The 23,452-nt window shown below is 40.3% G+C and overlaps 1 protein-coding gene across 9 annotated transcripts in view; it reads right to left on the reverse strand.

Annotated features, from left to right (window-relative positions):
- Positions 1 to 7,289: 7,289 nt before the first annotated feature.
- Positions 7,290 to 23,452, reverse strand: part of gabra1 (gamma-aminobutyric acid type A receptor subunit alpha1) — a 35,953-nt gene continuing 19,790 nt past the window's right edge. For all 9 annotated transcript variants that reach the window (XM_049591734.1, XM_049591733.1, XM_049591731.1 and 6 more), the window contains 2 exons: positions 12,362 to 12,564; positions 7,290 to 11,212 (listed from right to left, as the gene is read on the reverse strand). In XM_049591734.1, coding sequence (XP_049447691.1) covers positions 10,892 to 11,212; positions 12,362 to 12,564 — 524 coding nt within the window. In that variant the 3' untranslated portion in view covers positions 7,290 to 10,891. The remainder of the gene's footprint in view (positions 11,213 to 12,361; positions 12,565 to 23,452) is intronic.

Consider the following 23,452-nt stretch of genomic DNA (forward strand, 5'->3'; position numbering starts at 1 on the left):
CTTAGAAAAGTCAAAAGAAAAGAAACAGAGTGAGACTGTGAGAGAGAAAGAGAGAGCGTGCACGCACGAGAGAAACGCAACATTGATTTACAATTGTGGTGACCTCCTCCCAGGCTACCTTTGCATCATCAGCCCGTGGAGGTCTGCTCACAGTTCCGTATATTCGGACACTGCGAGCCTGGACCTCCCGGACCAAAACATCAGTTTCCTCCTGGGAGAAGTTTGGCCGTGTGACGCTGCTGCTCCCTTCTGCCATGGCGTATTGAGTAAACTCTCATTACGCCTTCGCGCGGCGCATTTAAGGGCGAGGAGAGGGGCTCATTTGATTGGTGTGATGTGTGTAAAACCCACTCCACGCCTTCTCTCCTCCCTCTTTCTGACTTGCACAGGTAGGAGGGACGGAGGTGGGAAAGAGGAGTAGCTGCGCCAGGCACACGGTGTGCCAAACTTGCAAAATCTGCCTGGCCACACCCAGTTGGTGAAGCGCAGGTGCGCGGCGCCTCTGCCTCGCCCGGTCTGTGAAACTAGAGGCCTTTATATCCAAAAGGTCAAAGGTCAGCTTTCAGTGTGAGATCATCTTGTTCCTCAGAAACACTTTCCAGCCAATAACTCAGAAACAGAAGGAGAGACATTTGGTCAGATACTGAATTGATGACACTACTCTTGGGTGTCCAATTTGAAACTGTGCTGATTGTATGGCTCTTCTGTGCTGTTGGGTTGAAGATGTTATGAAGCATCCACGTTTTAGGTTATTCTTCTTCTTTGCAGAAACATATTGAAGCATTGTCACACTCATGGCTACATATGAGTCTGGTTTTGTAATTACCCATGTTTTTCCCCCTTTGCCTTCCATTCTATCCCCCTCATCCTTTCCTCCATCTCTGACTTTTTCTGCCTCTGGACCCTCTCTCATTCTTGTTGATCATCTCGCCCTCTCCCTTAATCTATCATCTTACATGCCCTTGTGCGCCCTCATCTCCTCCCACCCTACTACTCCCTTTCCATCCAGCTTCTTATGTCCTATTCTCTCAGTTCACCTTTAGTTACTTGTGCTCTCTGTCTTCTGTACCTCATTTCAGTCTTGGCACGAGTCACACTTCTTCTGGAGAGCAGAGCAACAAAACATCAGCTGCTGTCAGAACTGATGAGACGGTTGAATAGGAGATCAATGGTTCAGTGGTCAGGCTGACCCCAGATGTCAACTTCAAAACAACGAGGAAGACAAGGAGATAAAAAAACAAACAGAAATACAAGACTGTGAAAACGAGGTATATGCACTACTCCAGTCCCAGGAACTAAATCTAAATGTGAATGATAGAAAGGGAGAAGACAAAAGAAGACATTTGTGTTCTAATGAGAACTGTGGGACGAAGGACAATATGCTGATGATATCATGATGGCCTCAAGAATATGTCCCATTCTCAGCTCTACCATCACCCAGTCTTTCCTCCGGACTGACGAGTCTTGCCTTCGGCTGCTTCCACCATCATTAGCTGATGCCCTGCAACGTTCAAACAAGACTTAACGACTAGCTCGTTTAGATAAACCTGTCACTGTGGTGGCTCTGCAAATGTCGTGTTATATGACTAACATTATCCTTATTGCAAAAGAACAGCTCGTGGGCTAACGTCTGTATTGCTCTGTCTCCACGAGCTGGCCTGGCCAAGTTTAGCAAGTCATTTTCTGTGTTCTCTGCAACATTATGGCTCCAAATGGTAACATCCCCCAAGAGGGACTTCTTTTTTTTTTGTGGTATTTGCATCGAAGCACATTTGAGGTTGATACTGTCGTTATGAGGGGCTGCTTTGTTTCTTGGTAATTTGTGGAAATCTCATGCAGTGCGACAGAGCCCCTCGGGGAAACTGCGCCGTCGTCCAATAAGGTTGAAATGAACAAAGCACAGTTCTTCTGGGGTTCAGTTTGGGGTTGAAAACCATTGACAGAAAACGTTGATGTGATAACTTTCCTTCTCACATTGTTGTCGCTTTTCTTGGTAAAGAAGTTATTTTACACCAGCCAAAAGTTAACCTTTCCTGTGGAGTTGAGCCAGGGACAGATTTTTTTTTTTTCTCACTGCAGCAATGCAGATATAAATTCATATGGGCACCATGTTTATAGTTTTATGTTGTTGGTTTTTTTTGTGCACAATTTAAAATACACAGAATGACTTACTAATAGGACATCTGTCCATTTATTTTTTTAAAAACAGCACTAATTATGAATAATAATAATTATAACAAGTGTTCATACTATTTTCTTGAATATTTACGATTATGATATTTTTATAGGAATCACGTGACTTTGTGTAATGTGAAAAGAGTCAGTCATAGTGACAGACCCACAGAAAATGATCAACTCTGCTTGTGTTTTAGTGTCTTTCAGCTTATTCTTTTGATTTTACGACCCATAATTTTGCCATTTTCATCAAACCTTACCCCAGCTTTAGCAGCAAGGTGTTTTTAGTGACAGGAGTTTGATAAAACCACTACACGCTACCTGCCTATCATGTAATAGTTGAATAAAGGTATCAACTAGCGGGCAGTGGAGCATGTCAAAGCTAAAGAATTGGCTGAGTTGGTGGAGACCAAAACAGAGATCAAGGGAGATTAAATATTAGGCTTTTTTTCTATCAAGTAGACAGAAACATTACTCAGAATGAATGCTAATGTTGCCCTGTGTCTGCAGGTTGTGGTGACTCTAGTAAAGTGTCTTAACTTTCTACTTAAGTTGAGTTACTCTAGTACATTTTATATAGCACATGGACATCCTAAAAAATCTCATAACATTAAGATTTTTTTTCTTTCAATAAAAGAATGTAAGCAAAAACTAGAGAATGTATCACCATTAACAGAACATTTTATTTAAAATTTGCTATTACTGATTGTTTCTTTTTCTTTCCTTGTTTTTGCCAAAAAAAGTTAACATCCACAGAGCCTCTGTATCGCCCCCTCCCTAGTGTATTCTCATAAAATAGTTCGGTCCTGCCCCTAAACCTGGCGCAAACAGCATTTTTTAGCAGAGTGGAATGAGGAGTGTCAGTAGAGCTGAGCACATGTCTCAGCTTCCAAAGGTTAAATCTGGGTAGCAAAAATGAAAGGAGACACAGGCGAGAGTAAAGAAAGGGTGACCATATGTCACCAATTCTTGACAAAGAAAGGTGAGTCACCATGAGTGGTGGAAATTAACCTGTTAAAATCACAGAGGAATATGCTACCTTTGCATCCCTTCTGTCCAATGACATGTCAGTTGATTGTAACAGAAATTTTGGTTATGAAGTTATTATCAGTCTTGGAAGAAGTCCTCAGATTTTTACTTAAACAAAAGCAGAAATACCACAGTCTATAAGCATATACATATGTGATATTTTTTCATGGGGCCCTAAATTCCTGGCGGTGCTCCAGGACATAATACTACCTCACATTTCTGCCTTGCCCAACAATTTGCTGCTATGGACTGGGCATATAAATTATCTTTGCTTATATGCAGGAGGAGCTTTTGACAATGGATGACATTCACAATGGTAATGGCAGCTTTGAAGAGTGCAATCCAATAATGACTCCTTAAGCCCTGTTGAGGAAAATAAATGACTGATTTCAGTTTTTATAAAGCAGCCACCCTGCAGGCAAAAAACAAAAAACAAAAAACATATTTGGGAGAAGGGAGCTTCTATTGTACATAAACAGTTTGCAGCCCACGTGCAGATGGAGAGTGTTGTTAAGAATAAAAACAATGCTGTCCTTGGGCACAAAACCTTTATAACAGAAGCATTTACTTTCAGTGGGTGCAGAACGTAAAGTAATTATCTTTTGCTCCAATTGCGTTTTCCTCGCTGTTTACGCATTCATTTATTCATTTCAGTTGAGGGAGAAAAGCAAATCGCACATCCTGATACCTGGCCAAGTAATCTGTGGAGTCTTCCAAAGGATAATTGGGGAAAGTGAGACAGCAGGCAATGGAAGAGACACTGAAGCAAAGGGACAGAAAAAAATGAGCAAGCAGGGAGAGAACTAATAGAAATCTCAGGAGATGTGAGTCCGTGTTGTGCCTACTGCTAAAGAATTTAAAACCTGGAGGATCGGACGTGGCAGAAGCTACTTTGGGTGTGTGTGAGAAAGACAGAGTGACTCCTAATTCCCTTTTGGTTGATCTGGAGCCTCCATCATCCCCGTGGAGAATGCGAGCTTCCATGAGAAATAAGGGTTTACATGATAAATCTTACATATTACTCAGAGTGCCGTAATAAGCTAAATGCAACACCTTTTCCCCTCTCTTCATTAACGAAATGAAGAAACGAATGTTGGCCAATTCGCAATAAGAACCCCAACAAAAAAAACATTTCAATCACTCACTGAAAGGTTGTTCTGAAAAAAATATGTGTAACTTGTTCCTTTGCATCAGCTTTATTCAGCTTTGATTCACAACAGTCACAATAGATCCCAATAGCCACTGAGAGCCAAAGCACTGTGGTTCTGAGTTGGATTATGTTGTGTTAAGGAGGGTGATCACTGGTAAGCATTTCTCTGATTTGCCTTTTTTTTGTGCAGCTATTGCTGTGTCTTGACGGAGCTGCAAGCTCTTGTGTAAGATGCAGGGATTGGTTGAATTTCCATTCATTTCTGCAAAAAACACGATTCATGGACAGACTGTTAAGCGCGCCTCTAAATGGAGTTCCCAGGGAAACTAGGAGACGAGGAGAAGGACTGTCTTCTTTAAAGGGAAAGCAGGGTTTGTACGTGTGACAATAGCCGTCCACACAATGCTTTTGTTAAATTCAAATGCATGTCTAAAAACACAGATGAAAAACACAGTATATGCATTTAAGGCAGAAACAATTGGAATACAATTCATCTTGTGCCTAAGACTGAGTGGGACATGTCCCCATGACCCCCCACCCCCCCCACCCCCCCCCCAAAATCTGTGCCTATGAGGGAAAATGTGACAGACATAGAGAGAGGGAGGAGGAGAACCAGGCAGAGAGAAAGAGAAAAAGCCTCTTCTCTGTGCTCTTCTGCCAGCAAGAAGCAGCTTTATTACATAACAGTCTCAGGGCTTGGCAGCTCACATGCTTTTAAGGAAGAAGCACACGTTCCCCTGCACCTGAAATCTCATGGCAGGGTGGGAGAAGATGGGGATGAGGTGGAGGCTTGAGAGCAGAGGCGTCAAGAGAAGAGTGAGGAGAAAGGCAATGAGAAACGAAATACAGATGTTAATGGAGAAATGGTTGGACCTCCTTTTTTGGACGCTTGAAGAGAAGCATCAGCCAATCACTGAAACTCACACTGATGACGATTACTACTGATACTATACTGTCAATAATAATAATAATAATAATAATAATAATAATAATAATAATAATCTAACATGTTATACATTCTGCTTTTATGAATGCTCTGTATTGGAAAGAACTATTTGGCTATATTTGAGGGGGGCAAAGGAAACAATGCAACGGTAAAACTGCACCAGCAGTTGTTGACAGAGACTGCAAATAATAGACCAACATCCAAATTCGTTGTTAAAATATCAAAGGAAAAAAGGCCTTGCAACACTGTTGGATTGCAAATGTATATATTTAAACCTGTTTCAACCACTTTAAAGTCAAGGGGGAAAAACACCTACACAGATCAAGGGAAAGCTGCTTTTGCCCGATGGTTCTTTGAGTTCTGAATGCTAATGTCAGCATGTTAACATGCTCACAGTGACAGTGCTGACATGCTGATGTCAACCAGGTATCATATTTTCCATGTTCACCGTCTCATTGTAGCTTGTTAACATGCAGGCATTTGCTAAATGGTAATTATACACAAAATACAGCAGAGGAGAGCAGAGGGGGACACAGCTGTGTGACGTCACCCATTGGTTTTTTGGACTACCAATTTGAAGCCTCAAGTTTAGCATTGTGGTGTCGCCATCTTGTTTTCTGAGAGCCAGAAGTGGCCATATTTGGATGAGAGGGTGGAGCAGCGGAGGAGAACCAAAGGCACCACCATGGTAGTGCCTTGTCAATTATAAAGTAGCCACACCCTAAATCATACCCTCCTTTGTCATCTATTTTGCTCTAAATGGGATCATAATTTACTAAATGAACATCATGCTGAACTGAAGAAGTGTTGAAAATAGAGATTGAGACCATAGACTCATTAGGAAAATGTTTGCTGAGGGAATAAATCAAGTGAGAAGTAGGTCATTTTCTCATTGACTTGTATCCAGACTTATTTTTGCCCCCTGCTGGCCATTAGAAGTAATACAGGTTTACGGCACTTCCACATCGACTTCACTTGACAGACCTGGAGATAACCCCTTACAGATGTTTAGATATCTTACAGGACAAGTGAAAATCTTGACCTGCTGATGGTGGTAGAGGAAAAGTCAGGGGGTGACCAAAGTCAGAGCGATTCAACCCCCTGGGGCCAAATGTCGGTCCAAACTTTCATGACAATCCATCTAACAGTGGATGAGATATTTCAGAGACCAAAGCTGCGGACTGACTGACTGACTGACTGACATTTCCATCAATGAAGACCGAAAAAGAACAAAAACACCCAACCTGAATTGGCGCTTTTAAAACGTCCTTACAAATGGAGTGGACATTTGGAATGGGCCAATTGACATTATTCCGACAGTTATCAGTTATAGTGAAATATAATGTCAGAGCTGCTGCTATTTTTAGCCTCAAATATAAACCCTCCCCTGGCGTGTGTCAGGATTCTGGGACCCCTGATTCTTTCAGAGTTCCTCCTATCCCAAATTGGACCGCTGTTTTGTGTAAATACAGCTATTGCCATAAACAAATACCGTATGTTGCTGTTAACAAAGCCTGCTTATTTACCTCCTCATTTTTGTTTTCTTTCAGCTATCCAGTCAAACACTTCCAGCAACACTTTAACTGAAATGTCAACACATTTCGGTGTGAGGTGACACACGTTCTGAAATCGATGCATCTTTAAAAACATCATATGATTCTCACTTTAACTTCTTGTGATGTAAACAGTGCACAAAGACTTGGACTTCATGCGTGGACAGAGATCTCTGTGTCACAGTCTCCGCCTGGTAATCCACAGCACAAGGACAGAGGTGTAGTCACAACTTTCATTTGTTTTCTTTTTATTTAAAGACTAATGCAGAGAATCAGATTCTACAGGGCCATATCATAAACAAAAAAGAAACAAAAGAAAACATTTACAGAAGGTTCACCATTTCATCTACATCCATCAGAACCCTTTGACAGTATCATTGAACTACCAACACATTCTGGTGTACTGTATGTGGTTATGTGTGTCTGTGTGCGTTTTGAAAGTTTGTGTTTGTCAATGTCCATATGTATACAGTCTCACTCTATTTTCTCTTACCCTAATCAACTTTTGTGCTTTAGAAAATTAGTTGTTTTTTTTTACATTTCAGTGAAAATCAGAACATATTTTGCTTGATAAAAATACAAGAAAAAACTCCAGTAGGTATCTAGGAATAACCAAAGACTCAATGTTGAAAAGCAAGTGCTGCTGAGAACTGCAATGGACCTTGCATCAAACAGAATGAAATAAATGACTGATGTGCCTACAAATGTGTGTATATTTACATGTATGCTCTGCATATGACTGTGAAGGTAAAAGTTGGAAGCTCATGATTGCACTGTGCCTCATATTTCACATTCTCTCTCTGGAGCATTAAATGTAGCAAAACCAGACCTGGCTCAAAAATATCTGTAAGTGGTCTTTAGCATTTGTTTGATCCTGCTTACAGTACAGGATAGGGGCTTTGTGAAGATATTCCCAACAGAAAAGTTTACAAAACTCACTTTTACTCAAAGGCAAAACTCTGTGGTGCTCCCTGTAATATCACTGAGCTTTGGAAAGCAAAGGATAAACAAAAAGATCCATTTAGCGAAGTAACATTTTTACCTGCCTCCATTTTTGTAATGACAAACAAGCTCAAAAATGAGCAGAAATATTATTAACAAGGTGATCTTGTTACAGTTTTGCTCCTGGTTTTCCAGTTCAATCACTTTATTGCATGTCTCTGGAGAAAAAGTGCAATCAACAATGAAAGCCATTTTCCCTTCAACCACCGACAAATCCAAAGCGCAAACAAAAGAGATAATCCACTGTTTTCTTTGATGTCACCCTGTATAGCCATGGTTGAAAGAAAAAAAGCTAGTGGGTGCGCAGCTGATATAAAAGCTAAGCTTTTTTTTATTTCTTTTTTTTATATAATAGCTTGTAAATCTGAAACACAATGGTCAGGGAGAGAAGGTCAATGATGTGGTTCAAAGCTGTCCTTGCATAGCACGAAGCCGACTACATAAATGTAATGTTATTGTTCTTCTAAATGTGCAAAATGCATAACAATAGGTTGATAATACAAACAATATTCATCATCATCTTAGCTAATATCTTCATTAATAGAATCAAATACTGTATGCATTATGTATTTTACATATGTATATATATTTTTTTTCTTCATGATAATAAACATACATACAATAGTTTAAATTTCAAATATCTTTATACAACTCTTCACCCTGAACTTTGCAGTTCCTTGACCCTCTGCTTGTAGGTTAAGTGGCTGTTAACAGTAGACTGCTTGCATATGCCTGCAAAGACGTCTACCATTAGGGGATAGGTTCAGTATTGGTCATAATGATAATGCAAATAATAACAATAGCAACAACCACCAATCTCTTTTTCGTTTCCCTCTGGCGATAGCGTGATCTCTTCACCCCAGCACACAAACACACAGAGAATTCTGCAGGGTTCTTACGTGCCTTTTAGCCTGTTCAGTGCCCTGTAAAACATCATGAAAAAAGCACACCCAGAACCTGTAATGCAAAACAAATCACCCCCACTCCCTGACAAGAAATGTGGAGATTTCATGAAACAAGGTCTGAGTGGAAGCCAAAGGCTTCAGAACCTAGGATGGACACACAACGCGATGCCTGTTATCTTTGACCAAATCCAAATAATTCCTAGACTTCCATGTATATCGATAAAACTACAAGTAGAGAGGGGTCAATGTAAAGCTACAATGGATATCACCCCCAGACTGAGTGTCAGGTTCAGGTCCTAAGAAAAGCCCTTGCTAATTAATATTGCTACATTAACAAAATTTAAAATGGACTGCTCAGATACCTCAACGTGCCACATCAGAGAAGAAGCATGTCCGTAGAATGTGTGTTTTTGTAGAAGTTGAAAGGAAATAAAAGAGCAAGCAATGTTCAAGACAAAAACAAAAGAATTCTTTTTCACATTTGCGTTAGTTTCTGTTGGTTTTTCTCGGAAGAGGGATTGACATCATGCTACAAAAATATATTCATCTTCATCACTATCGTGGAACTACAAGACAAGTCCTCTGTGCGAAACACAGCGCCGGCTAAAGCAAGATTACAGTGCCACTTCAACTCAACGTCTCCTTTCTCTCTTTGTCTCTTTCTGTCTCTGTCCCTGTCTCTCGCTGTTGCTCACCAACAAGCAGCAACAAATGAGTCCAAACGGGCATGTGATACTGAAGGCAGTGTAGCTGGTACTTTCTGAGTGTTATGTCTCAATTTTGAACTGAAAGGAGATGGGGACGATGGCAAACAGGGTCAGGGGACACAGTGGGATGGAAAATACAGATGCGCCATCAATCAACAAAGTAGTAGCCATCACAGCTTCAACTCTGGAAATGAAAAAGGCACTTCTCCTCCTTCTCAATGTGCCCTGCCCATCTTTACGTGATGCCAACTGTACTTTGCTATAAATGGCGTTTTGGCAAATGAGGCCCCACCATAAATAAATCAAACCAAAAAAAAGTAAATAATGATATTTTTAATTCTAAATGTCAAATGCACTCCAGGATTCGAGATGATTTTTACATTCTTACTCATAACTAGCCAATCTCAGATTACACCGTTGATGTTGTAGTTGCTGTTGTTGCCGTCAGTGTGTACACAAACACACAGTTGAATAATATTTTAATTCAGTGTGAAAGCAGCTTTGAATGGAACGCGAACTTGGCGAGAAACAGTCACTTAAGCGTGAATTAGACCAGTATATACTCTTTTTTTGTAGAAACAAAAATAAATTAAATAAAAAAAGTACTTTTCCATGTATTCAATAAACATACCCTTTAGTTACACTTTGCAAAGCTTAAACATAATATTGACATCTCTAACACTTGATAATATTTACAAGGCTGTGGAAGGAAATTAATATTTTCGATGCTGAGCACAAAGATGACTGGATTTTTGTATTGTTTTTATCCCTAAATAAATGGTGTGTCCACTGAGACATGTTTTATTGCTATTGCAGAAACCCTAACATATTTTGAAGAATGACATAATTAATCTCATAAAACATCTACAGAGAATTGAAGATATTTTGACAGAGAATGAGCGTAGCATTTTTGCTGCTGATATCAAATGAACTAAGCTATCAGTCGATGTTGATCTGTCTTTTGAATAAATAAACATAAATAATAAGATGCCCTGCCCATGCATATACACAAGTGCCTTTTACCATGTCTGTGATTCCATGTTGAAATAAAATAGAAAACTTTGAAAAATAAGAAAACAAACATAGAAACAAAAGCCCCTTAACAAGTTTGGGCTATGTGCAGTTGTAGAATAGCATTCTCTTGGCTATATATTTATAGTAGCATTTTCTTAGTAGCATCACCCGTGACCTGAACAACACCCTTTCCAAAGTCTGTATCGTTGTCTTTCTTTTTTTTTTCTCTATTTTGTTTTTTCAAAATCTTCAAACTTTAGGTAAACATAGAAGCAATGCAACAACTGGGAATTCAAACCAGCATGGACACCATGTTTGTCTGAAAATAAACACCTGTTTTAGGAGGAATAAGAAAGAAAATGAAAAAAAAAAAATAATACAGGTATAATTTGAAAGGAATGAAACATTGATTAGTGTGGGGTCATCCCCTGCAATTTGGGCTTCTTATTCAAGTAGGTCGCCCAGTAGACCAAGTTAAAGGTTCCAAAGAGCAGAGGGAAGGCTATTCTGGCAATCCTGTCTATCTTGCTCACACTGTTAAAGGTCTTCTTGGCCTCTGGAGGCTTGGGCTTTGGCTCCTCCTTGGGCTCAGTTGGGGGTGGTGGGGCGCTTTTGGCAATAGTGGCCAATCCAGGGTCCCTGGCAATATTGGGGGCGAAGGCTGTAGCAGTGGCAGCTGGGTAGGCTGTTGTGTTGTTCTTCTTCAAGAGGGACTCCTTCTTCTTCTTTTGCTGATTTTGTTTAAGGGGAGAAAAAGGATAAAGTTCAGATTCTCAATAGGTGTATTTTATATATTTTGCACAATTACTGGTGTAAACACTTCATTCAGCAGCCTGGTGAATATTCCGTTAAAATATTATAGTTGAGCAATGTTAATTCCTCACATCTGCGTATTCCCAAATAGACGCATTAAACTCAGCAATCAAAGAGGTATTATTGGGCTTTTTTTTTTTTTCAAAAACAATTGGAGATTACAGAGCTTGGTGCTGCTAACTGCATCATAGAGACAAGTGGAGCAGAAAGCACAAGACGAACACTAAACTATTGATGTTCATGTCATGTTACTCAAATTGCATTTTCTATGAGATGAGCTGCCGACAACAACTAAATGTTTCCTGCCCGGTCTGGCTCACAGTTAAGTGCTAACTGCCCTGGTCCAAAAAAAAAAAAAAAAAGAATGACTCTTTGAAAAGGATCACCTTATACATCATTTCGACAACTATATTTTTGGTAACCTTTCCTAGATGCATGGGTATGCCGTCATTTTGGCAGGAGGCACTTTTTGAATTTTTGCATTGGTAAAAACAACAGCAGCCATTGTAACTAAAGAAACTGGGATAATGAATGCAGTCATATGCCAAATCATCATTTAACAAACTATATTCTGTTGAAGATTGCCTATTTTTTTTGTTTAGGAGTATAACTACAACAAGTACTCCAACCCATGTGAACCCATACTTAGTTTGTGCCTACCCTCTAATACAACCCACAGGAGCGTTTCCTAAATTAGGGCTAGGTTTTCATAATAAGAATTGAGAATCATGCTTTGGTATCATCACTTCTGTTACATACTAATGTTTGTTAAAATGTGTCAATGTTGACTTTTGGTTTTACATCGGACACAAACAGCTGTCTTCTGGTTCAAAGTCCATCGTTTTTTGACCCATCCATCCACCTGACTGCCTCCTTTCATGGAATTTATCACTCTTTATGCTACATCATCTGACATCCTCTTTTGCTCCTACCATAATTACTACTGCCACTAGAGGTCGTCGCCTACACTAAATGTAAATATGGCTCGTAATAAGCTTCTTATACAAACGACCTATGGTGACTTTTTGGGGGAGGACACTCTCTGTGAGTAATATCAAAATAAATACCTTCTCTGGCACCACACTTTTTCCATCCCAGGCATAACCCCTCTTGGTGAAGTAGTTTACTGTGGCAAACTCAATGAGGGCCGAGAAGACAAAGGCATAACAGACGGCGATGAACCAGTCCATAGCTGTGGCATAGGCCACTTTAGGGAGAGAGTTCCTGGCGCTGATACTGAGTGTGGTCATGGTCAGGACAGTGGTCACTCCTGCAGAGAGATACACAGAAAAGATGGACTTGTAAAATCTGATCAAATGGCAGACATTTCAGTTTCTATGATTGCTCATTAAAATGTATGAAAATAAAATATGTAAAATATTCTACAGTATGTAAAATCGGAAGAATGAAACACTATAAAATAAGCAGCTAGAAACAACCACCCTATTTCATACAGAAGACATTTCCAGAGCAAAGTGTTGCAGCATGAATTTGCTGTTAATATAATCTAACGGTGTGCAGGAGCCAGTAAATTCTATATATGGACTATATTTGCTAAAATGGAGCAGGTACCATCATATAGGGACTTTGCAGGGCACTTTTTTTTTTTTTTTTTTTTTAAATCAAATGAGCAAGCAGTTCATTCGCATTAATCTATGTGAGCAGCTGATACAGCCTTGCAGCTTGTGCTTTTAATAGACTCCGAGAGGTAGAGATTTCCACAGCTGCAGCTGGAAGATGCATTTTGGCCTCGGAAATACTGCTGCTGACTAATACCAGGCAAAATAGGCTTTCTGTCTAAATTTGACCCGCACACCAATGCACAAGCGGCGATGGAGCAATGAAAAAAGCATAAATGAATACAGTTTGACGCATTTTTTTTTTAAAGCAAAGTGCCTCATATTTAGGAGCGTGTGTCAAGCCTTCAAACCAAATCGCTAAGCTACAGCATCAGCTATTGAAAGCTGAGATGAGGCACTCTACGAGGGAGGGAGAGGAACTGGGTCAGAGCATGTCTAACGATGCGGTGCTCATCATAGAATAGGCTACTGCAGATGTTTACACACCAAATAACATCAGCCCAAGCAACAAACAATCCACCAATTCAGCCCGGGTTACCATGAAGGGGGCTGAGGAGCAGCTGGCTTGTACGGAAATTATGAAATATGCAGAGAGAACCCTCCCACACATGTGGAGAGAGATGTTTATGTAAAAAACACACATGAACATGATTCCACCACATACACACCTCCATGTTTAAAAGATCCACAGACAATGCCATCCACTGAAAGTATCTTAACATCCTGTCTATGCTTTATTTCAAACTTCAAAACCCTTTTTTGGAAATTGTTCCTTAATGCTGAACAAATAGTACTTTGTCTCCTTGTGCAACTATACAGCTAGGCATCTTTCAGTCAGCACTGGTGTTACTGGTGTGGATCTATTTCCTACCACTTTGCCAGTGTATTTGTTGTGTTTGGTGTGTATTGTTAAGATGTTTACAGTTAAAGTGTCTAATGCACCATAAATTCATGTAGCAAATCTCCAGCCCCTTTGTTTGGCTGTAGTTACTTCATGTTCTTCAACACGCAGAAACAGAAATAAAAGACATCTGATAAAGCAGATAAATGTCATTAATTGGTCCTTAACTTAAAGGGACAGTTCACCTCAAAATCAAAAACACATATTTTTACTCTTATCTATGTAAGTCTAGATTTTTTTGGTGTGAGTTGACAAGTGTTTCAGATATCGACTGTATGGATGTCTGTCTTCTCTCAAATGTAAGGGAACTTGATGTCACTCAGCTTGTGGTACTCAAAGCGGAAAAAAAAAATGCATTTGAAAAACTCAACAGCAATGTCACTGCAGAAATCATGACCGGGTTAGTCAAGATAATCCATAGACCTTGTGACAACATGAGATGTAAACATTGATGGTGCCCTCCTTGGCTGAGCTGTAACATCTGCTAGCTTTGTGGTGCTAGGTGTGCTAGCAGCAGACGGACTTTCCCTTCTGCACAGTGATATGGTTAGCAGGTGTAGCTCTGTAGAAAGAAAATAGTTCCTACATGAAACAGCTCACAACAAGGTTTCTGGATTATCTTGAGTAACCAGGTCTTGATTTCTGGAAAGAGACCTTACCGTGGTGTTTTTTAAAATGCATTTTTTGGCGCTTTTTGCACCACAGGCCGAGTGCCATCTAGTTCCATTATATTTGAGAGAAGGCAGACATCTCTACGGCCAATATCTCCAGCACTCGGCAACTCACACCAGAACAATCTAGACTGATAAATAGCACTACAGGTAAGATGAACAATATGTATTTTGATTTTGGGGTGGAGTGTCCCTTTAATGTGAGTTATTTCATGGCTGACTTTGTGATTTACAGCTCTACAAAGGCAGTTACCCAAAATTAGTCACATAAAGTTCACAAGCTTCTTGATGACATTTGTCAAAGAAAGGGTTGGTGAATGGTCAATCTGGAAATCCATCGGTAAAAAAAAAAAAAAAAAAATCTTCCTTTCTGCAATGTAGATTGCAGAATCTGTCTTGAGAGATTAGTGAATGGTGAATAAAAAATGGCTGCGACCTGGTATTTGCTCCACCCACAGCTTCAAAATATGACTGTTGAGTTCAAGCAATTCCTTTCTTACACAGTCTAAAGACAAAGTTAGTGTTTACATTGGATTACCTTATTTTTTATAGTGTCCCTGTTATCATGTCCCCCACCCACATGCTGCAAAAGCAGCTGGTACTGAGTTATTACATGTGTCCTGAAATGTTACTGTTTCCCTTCAGAATTATGAATTCTTCTCCTTCTTCCTCCTCGGTTATGATGAAGTGTTAAGTGATGAATCACAGACTCCTCATCCTCCCACTCTCTTTTCACATGCTTTTGGCATTGCTGACTTGGTGCTGTGACATGAAGCATAAAGGATGATTATTATGTTCTCATTAGTCAGAGCCAAATAAATGATTGGTCATTAGCCATAACTGAACAGGACACCTCTGATGGATTTACTGAATTGGCATAGAAGGTACACGGCATGCGTGAGCATACATTTCTGGTATTTATTACGGCTTTAAAGGGAATAACAAATAAGTGGGTCAGAATTATTTATTCTGATGTAATTTATTGTCAGAACGTGTTTCTGTGATTTTCATAGCATGTTCTCTTATCAGTGCCCCAGATAGATGTTTTGTCTAATTAGATTAGAAGGACATACATGTATAATCCAGAGTAACACCTGCCTCATTGTCCCACATGGTATAATTGCACTTTGCATGAGCACAACTGAGATGTGAAGTATAACAGCCATATGCTGCAGTATTTAAACAGTTACGTGATGCCACAAAATTCACACATGACCGTGCTCTGCACTGCACCCTCTGCTAAGTAGGGCATTGAATGGTTTGTTGATATATTGTTGTGGGAATGCATGGCAGCAGGAGATATGAAAATATTAAAATGATGCTTAGTCACGTATTCATACCAGATTTTCATACCCATCCATCTCAACCCAGAATTATGTTCAGATGCAACTAATTTGTGTTAGCTAAATAACATTTTTGGGGAAAGTATGCTGAATTTTTAGGAACCATGTCACAAAATATTAATATTAAACTCAGCTGCAAATGTCCACTGATCACATTTTCTATCAAGGAATAAAAACAAAACAAAGCACACATGGTGCAAGAAATAAATAAGGTGCTGGACTGATGACAGTCTCATGCAGAAATTTGCTCAAGCCAAATTAAGCATGATTATGGCAGTAATAGTTATGTTGAGGCAACCATAAACACTTAGTTAAGGTTAAGGAAGATCTGTGGTGTTGGTTATAAAGAGTAAACAGTGAATAAAGAATGAAAGACGTTAATTAAAGAATACGATGAGGTGTAAACTCCAATTTTGAAAGCACTGTATGATCTCCCTGCAACATTTCACTCAGTGTTGGAGCCGATCAGCTATCGTCTGACAACAAAAAAAGCCTCTGGAATGAGGGCCAATATTTCGGGCTGATCCAGTGTAGCCAGCAGATATCCAAGCCAAGACTTTCTTTCCTGTATGCAGATACTTTAAAAAAAGGGGGGGGTCAGACTTTTGTTTATGGGTTCCAGATTTACATTTTGGACAATGTGTTTCGCCTCTCCACACAGACTGCTTACCTGCTGCTCCAGTGGGGTTGGCCAATACTACTTGGACTACAAACAGAAACCAGAACACTTTCGATAATTCTACAGAATCTGTTCATAATAGATATAATGCATTTCACTAAGCTATAAAAAAAACCTCTTGCATTGGAACTAAATGCTGCCAGTTTACCTAAATTACTGCAGCAGATTTGTTGCACGCAAATGTAACTTGTAGAATAAACCCATACGGTGCATCATGCAAAGCTGAAATTTGAGTGGGAGCAACCAGCTTGGTGTCACAGTCTAAATGATTTTGGGTATGAGAACAGTGTCTCGAGATTTGCAGTGGAGGGTAACTCTAACGCCAAGGTGTCACTGCTTATGAGCTGGGTGCCAGAACATTCTCCACTGGAGAACAGCCAGTGCAAAGTGATTTTGCCAGCAATCATGTGTGCTTATGGCCTCGGCAGGTGCTGGAGCGCAAAAGCACGGTACCTCACATCTATCACTGATGTACTGAGAGCTACGAAAGGTGTTATGGGAAACTACAAGATAACCTAAGTACACGCGTGGGCGGGGAATAAGACCTATTTAAGCATATTTAAAGATGAGAACAGAGGGAAGGGACAAAGGCAGGTAAGGAAAGGTGAGTGGAGAGACGGGCGGCAACAGAGCGGTGGCAGTCTTTCAGGTATTTTTTGTTTGCCAGTAATTCAGTTAATTTTGTGGGGGAGGAGGAAGGCAGCACCACTGGGTATTACACAAGTCCTCACAAAAGCACCCCGATGCTTGGAATCATATATACTTTACTGTGTTTGACAAGCTCTGTTGTCATGGAAACAAGTCTTCCAACTCCTCCAACGTCTTGATACCACAAGAGAAAATGAAAAAAAAGAAAAGCACACGATGTTAAAATTTGGAACGGTGCATGAATCTGACTATGGTTAAGTGTTGGCTTGCTTTGCTGCTTGCTCACACTGGGGTTGTATGTGCGTATTTGTTTACAATAATCTGCATGCATGTATGTAAAAGTCTATGCATGTGTGTGTGGTGGACAGGTAGGCATTTCCCACCTCCAGGAAGAACGGTTCCCCTTTGTTTAGTGTTGGGCCTACTTAGGAATAATTTAGAACACTAGTAAGTTGATTCATTAGAACATGACTCCAGAGCTGGTTTTAAATGACTCCATTTGACATGTTGTAACTAATAGACTTGAGGCTTTGAAGGCTGTTAATGAACAAAGTCACTGATCTGGAAAGTTCTAACTGGATTAATAGTGGTGTAACTCAATTCTTGAGAGTCCCTTCCACTCAATTTAGCTCAGTGTGCACAAGCACTGACACTTGATTTATATGATATATATCTTCTAACAAGGTTTTTGCCGCTGTTTGCAGACTCACTTTCACATACACACACACACACACACACACACACACACACACACACACACACAGGGTGATGGAAAAAAAAGTCAAGATATAGAGAAAGATGATGTGAGAAAGCAAATTTGGGGAAACTAAATTAGAGATTTAAGGTGATGAATGACAAGGTGAGGCGAGACTATTTCAAGGTGGGAAGGCTATCACTGCTGCCTCAGGCAAGGAGAAGTTTGAGATGACTACACACAGGCAAACAGCTCAAATGTGCATTTTTTTCTGGAGAATGTGGGGCAGATAATGTCCACTTGGTTAATAGGTTTCTGGCACAGCAAGGTAAAGCTTATAGAATTTTGATTTAATGTCTATCAGAGTAATCAGTCTGATAAACATTTAGTGCTCTACTGCCTGTAAGAAGCTGCAGATTAGAAAATAAATTGCTCCAGGCATGGCTAAAAATAAATTAATAGGCTTTTTTGAGCTCAACTTTGTTTGTCCCTTAAGGTCAAACATTTTTTTCTGCATAAGGTGCGAAGTCATTGTTTATAATTCTTATTGATTTTTCTGACAATTTATTGTTTGCTCGGTCGGTTCCAACTTTAGCACTTGATTGACAGCCCTTGAATGACAGGCTTCGGCTAATCTGACCAATCTCGAGCCAGTGAGTAAAATCTACTGCTCAGCCATTGGATCGCAGCCAAACCACAGATCTGAAATCTCTGCGGGGGAGAGAGAGCCTTCAGGAAAATGGCTTTGCTCTCTTTTCCTCTCTCCCTCTCTTTCTACTCGTGTGCTCCCTGGTTCCAGGCAGAAATTTGCCTCTGACAACGTTTTGACTGAGTAGGCAACCAATCAAACGTGACAATCAAAATGTGGGACGAGGTCAAAAGTACATTGTGTAGTGGGATGCCCGCTCACTCAAAGAATACGTAGTCCTTTATGTGTGACTTGAACCTTATGTACAAGCCAGGCGCTGAGGAGGGCTCGCAATAAAGTTGCTGTTAATGAAGTGTTTTACAAACCGTTCATTGGCACACGTAATGACACCTGAACAAGGACAGTGCAGACAATACTCGTCTTTCCCTTAAGCTTTTAAGGAAGCTTTCACAAGACTCTTAGATCACCTCTAGTCAGACTTGTTTCCTTTCATCGACCATATCTCCCAACGTTTGGATACTACAAAGAGTTTGCACACCAACATCAAACACGTAACTGAATGTCAGGAATTCACTGATGCCGGTTGGGATGGGTCCGTCAGGGTGTTTTGGGACTCAAAAAAGCCCAAAAAAGCCCAAAATATTGTGAAGTACCCATCCCATCTAGGACACCATCTGTCTGACCTGCTGCCCTCAGACAGGAGATGCAGGACAGTTAAAATAAGGACAAACAGAAACAGGTTCAAAAACAGCTTTTATCCAAAAGCAATGACTGCACTTAGTGAATGCACTAAGACTTGACTGTGACAGTGTGTTTGAGTGTGCAATAGGTGGAATGTATGTTTTTTTCAGTGTTTTTTAAGTGTCATATTTTTACTGTTTTACTTTTACTTTACAGTTTGTCATTGTTTTTATAAGCTATTTTTTTCTTATCTTGCACTCAGCAGTTGCATTCAGTTCTGTTCTGTTGTAGTATATCCTCCTAAGACGCAAACTTTTGTTTGTTATGCATTTCTAATTCCTCACAGCAAGAGGGTTCCTGGTTCGATCCCAGGAGGGAGCCCTTCTGTGCGGAGTTTGCATGTTCTCTCTGTGTCAGCGTGGGTTTTCTCCAGGTGCTCCAGCTTCCTCCCACAGTCCAAAGACATGCAGGTTAACTGGCGACTCTAAATTGTCCATAGGTGTGAATGTGAGCGTGAATGGTTGTTTGTCTCTATGTGTCAGCCCTGCGATAGTCTGGTGACCTGTCCAGGGTGTACCCTGCCTCTCGCCCAATGTCAGCTGGGATAGGCTCCAGCCCCCTTGTGACCCTCAAGAGGATAAGAGGTTGGATGGATATTTGGGATCATCAGGGCCTGATAAGTATAAAAAATAAAACGTTTCAATGATAATTAAGTCCCAGTGTCCTCAAACAAGATAATAATACAGTCCCAATGTCTTCAAATGAGTCCTTCCTAATTTTCCAGCTTGTTACTGTTGCTAAAATTGGTCTGATTTGTCGCTGTATCAAACTACAAACATTATTAATCATAATTAAACAACTTTCGACACAACTTTTGTGTCGGGATCGGCTGCAGACTGACTTGGCAAAGATAGCTGCCATCTTGTTTTTACATAGATTAGTGTATTGTGCTCTTACTACCACAAGTGTCCACAAATAAGGACAATAGGTCTAAGTTATGAAGAATGAAGTATAAGTAAAAGTAAACCCAAAATGTGATGTCCTTATATGAGGACACAGGCTCTCAGGAGGATATAGGCAAGTTGGAAACTATGTCAATAGGAAGAGTTAGGGATACAATTTAGATTCCAATTTTATAGTTAATATAACTAATTATATGATGGTCATACCTTATACTGTTATAGTACAGTTAACACTTTGAGTTCCATAACAGTCCTGCTTTAATGTGCTATGTATCTGTATATATATGTGTTAGGTGATCCATTGTTCGTCCAATAGGCTGGTTGTCCCTTTCCTTAAAAATACAAATATACAGCTTTAATTTGAAGGGGTACATTGACTGTAGGGGGAAAAAAATACTAGGAACAAGCCTTTACAAGTTCAGGGGAGACTCATGGGTACCCAGAGACTCCATTCAAACATCTTGTGATGAGAGTTCAAGGGACCCATTTGAAAAAGGCCATGCCAGTTGTTCCCTCACCAGATTTAAACCTACATCTGGAGCAATATTTAGCCTCCTTCCTAACAAGCTCTGCCAACATGGTTGTTCCCAACGGATGCCTGAGGTTGCCTAGGTTTGGATGTTTAAAGTATAAACTATGTTTAAAGTAAAGTCAGCCTTCAATTATTCTTACTGGGGGGCGCCTGCGGCAGATTGAATGTCAGCGTGTCCTATTTTGAGCTTTAACTTAGCTTTCAGCTTTTTTTAAATATTTAATATTTTAGTGTTGTTTAATATTGTAGGGAAAACAAATGAAATAAGTTCTGATTTAACTTGAAGGAAAAAGGTTTGCCTGCATGTATGGCATGTAAGATTTTATACACAGTTTCCACTCATAGGGACATTTATAAGAAGGATCTTACCCTAATAAATTAGTTAGGGTAACTCTGTTGTACAATTTGTAAAAACTGTTGATAAATGAACACGATTGTTGTGTAGGGAGCTGTCAAGCAACTTTTTATATCCTCTCAACCAGTCCCAGGAGTGATGCTGTCCTTGTTGGATGTCTATCAACATCTCCGCTGTGCTGCGGCTACTTATTTATTCATGCCTTATCAATAACTGAAGCCTCAGGGGGGCCTGACTCAGACATACATTCCATTCAGCATCGCTACGTCACCTCTGATTTACATAAATAGAGAAATAAATTGACATGTTGATTGGCAGGTGAGTTAAATGACTGTGCCAGCACCACAGCTGTGAGATCTGTGCCATACACAACACAAGCGCACACACACATACAGCACATAGTTGCGCTGCCTACAATGTATGTTGTCAGCTAGTAATCATGCATTTATAAGCGCCCACTGGCACACAACCAGCAGGTGCACATATAGTGAACAAACACATGCGTTGACACATACACACTCTCACCAAACTCGGAAACACACACCCACACTCGCACACACACAAGGTGTTATTTCTTAATGAGCACATACATTAAACAGCATCATGGGAGAACCAATAAATACCCAACCAATCGCTTAAAGAGGGGAGAAGGAGGCGAGATAATCTTCTGAGCACTGCTGTCCCTGACAGCTTAGAGACAGAGAGGGGGAGACGGAGACAGGAAGTGAGAGAGAGAGCACCATATCAGCGCCATCAGTGGCCATTTCCGTTTGGTTTTCATTTGGACTGCAAATAAATACATTGCCAACAGTTTTCCAATACACCAAACTGGCTATAAACTAATCAGCCTCTTAATCGGCACAATGATAAATAAGACAACTCTACCCACTGCTGTGTTTTTAAATTGCCTATTCATCTACAGAGAAAGCTTTGGGAAAGAAAGATTGAGTGCCGAGGCTGTGCTTCATAGTCACAGTGTAATTTAAACAGTGTTTTCAATGCTGCATTTGTTCATTTTTAATGAGGTTTCTGTGTCAGATCTGGACATCTGTGTTGGAAAAAGAAACCCGATCACATCTGTAGTAATCAGAGAACACATAATATTACAGTGGTTGTTTGTTTATTCTTAGTATCTGTGCACCATTTGATACACAGTGATTCTGTTCTGCTGTGAAAACAAAGAGAAGTCAAGCTGTGAATATACTGAGGGAGAAATGGCTAAAGTGCATTTGTGCAGTTTAGTAATTCTTCCTACAGTAAATATCATATTACAAACACCACATTTTCCTAAGCCTTTTTACGGTTTGTATTTGTAGTCCTAGAGCCCTCTACAGACATGGAATATGTAGCATTGCTGGCTACGTTCATATAGACCAGCAACCAGCAGTGACAATTCTGGGTAGACAACTGGTAACTCTTTTGAATTGGGCATACGTGAAAGCATGGAAGCTAAACAATGTACTGCTCTGGTCAGGGGCCGCAGCAAAATGCCTCCTTAAAAGAAAAAGTAAAAGAATAAATATCAGTTTAAGTGTACCTTACACACCAACCAATTAAAGCAGTGGTAGACCAGCAACTCCCATGTTCTAAAATGACTGTTTTTGTCAGTGGAGTCTGGTGGTCTTGAGTTAATGGCTTCAGTTCCCTGTCAGGAAATGGCTGTCTGGTGGCAAGGTAAAGTGGTGAAAATATTCTAATTATAACATTCACGGAAATGATATAGATTTCTTTAAATGGGTCTTTTTGTAGGTGGCTAAAAACTAACCAATTTTTCCGATGAGGTGTCGCAGTAAGCATGGAGCCCACACCTCAAAGAGAAACTGATATTGAACCAGCTGTGTGGCATCGCAGTGTGTGCAGATGAACGCCCCCGTGTCGCTGCCAGCACCTGGACCTCCTGTGCTGGACAGGACGGGATCTCCAGAGGAAGTCAAACAACATTCACCAGTGCACACTGTGATGACACACAGCTGGTTGAATATCAGTGAAGTTTCCCTGCTTCCCTTCACTGGTTCCTGTACAGCAGGGTCGGTCTTTGTTTCACTGTTATAATCATTAAAAGCAAAAGCAGCGTGTGTATACATTCAGTAGGCTACATCTTCAGTAGCTAGCTAGCTAACCCTACACTTTTCAGGGTTTGATTTTGGTTTTGGAACAGGGAAGAAACGTATATCTTTTTCCAACCTCTCCAGGTAACAAGTATCATTAATACACGACGTGCCCCAGGCACAACATTTAGCTCCACATCCACAAAACCAGCCTGAAAATGAAGGAAACTTGAAACGATTGCATTAGAGTCAATGGAGCACAGCTGTGTTTTTGTCAGACCCTGGTTTGAGGCGGCCCGTTGCTAGGTTATGATTGGCCAGTCTGCATCCGGGGGCGGGACTTAGCGAAGAGTCAGTTGAGGCAGCATTACTCCTGATGACTTTTCCATCAGAACAATGTGTGAGAGCATGTGAG

This window comes from Epinephelus fuscoguttatus, linkage group LG12, assembly GCF_011397635.1.
Source record: "Epinephelus fuscoguttatus linkage group LG12, E.fuscoguttatus.final_Chr_v1".
In the NCBI taxonomy this organism is placed as follows: domain Eukaryota; kingdom Metazoa; phylum Chordata; class Actinopteri; order Perciformes; family Serranidae; genus Epinephelus; species Epinephelus fuscoguttatus.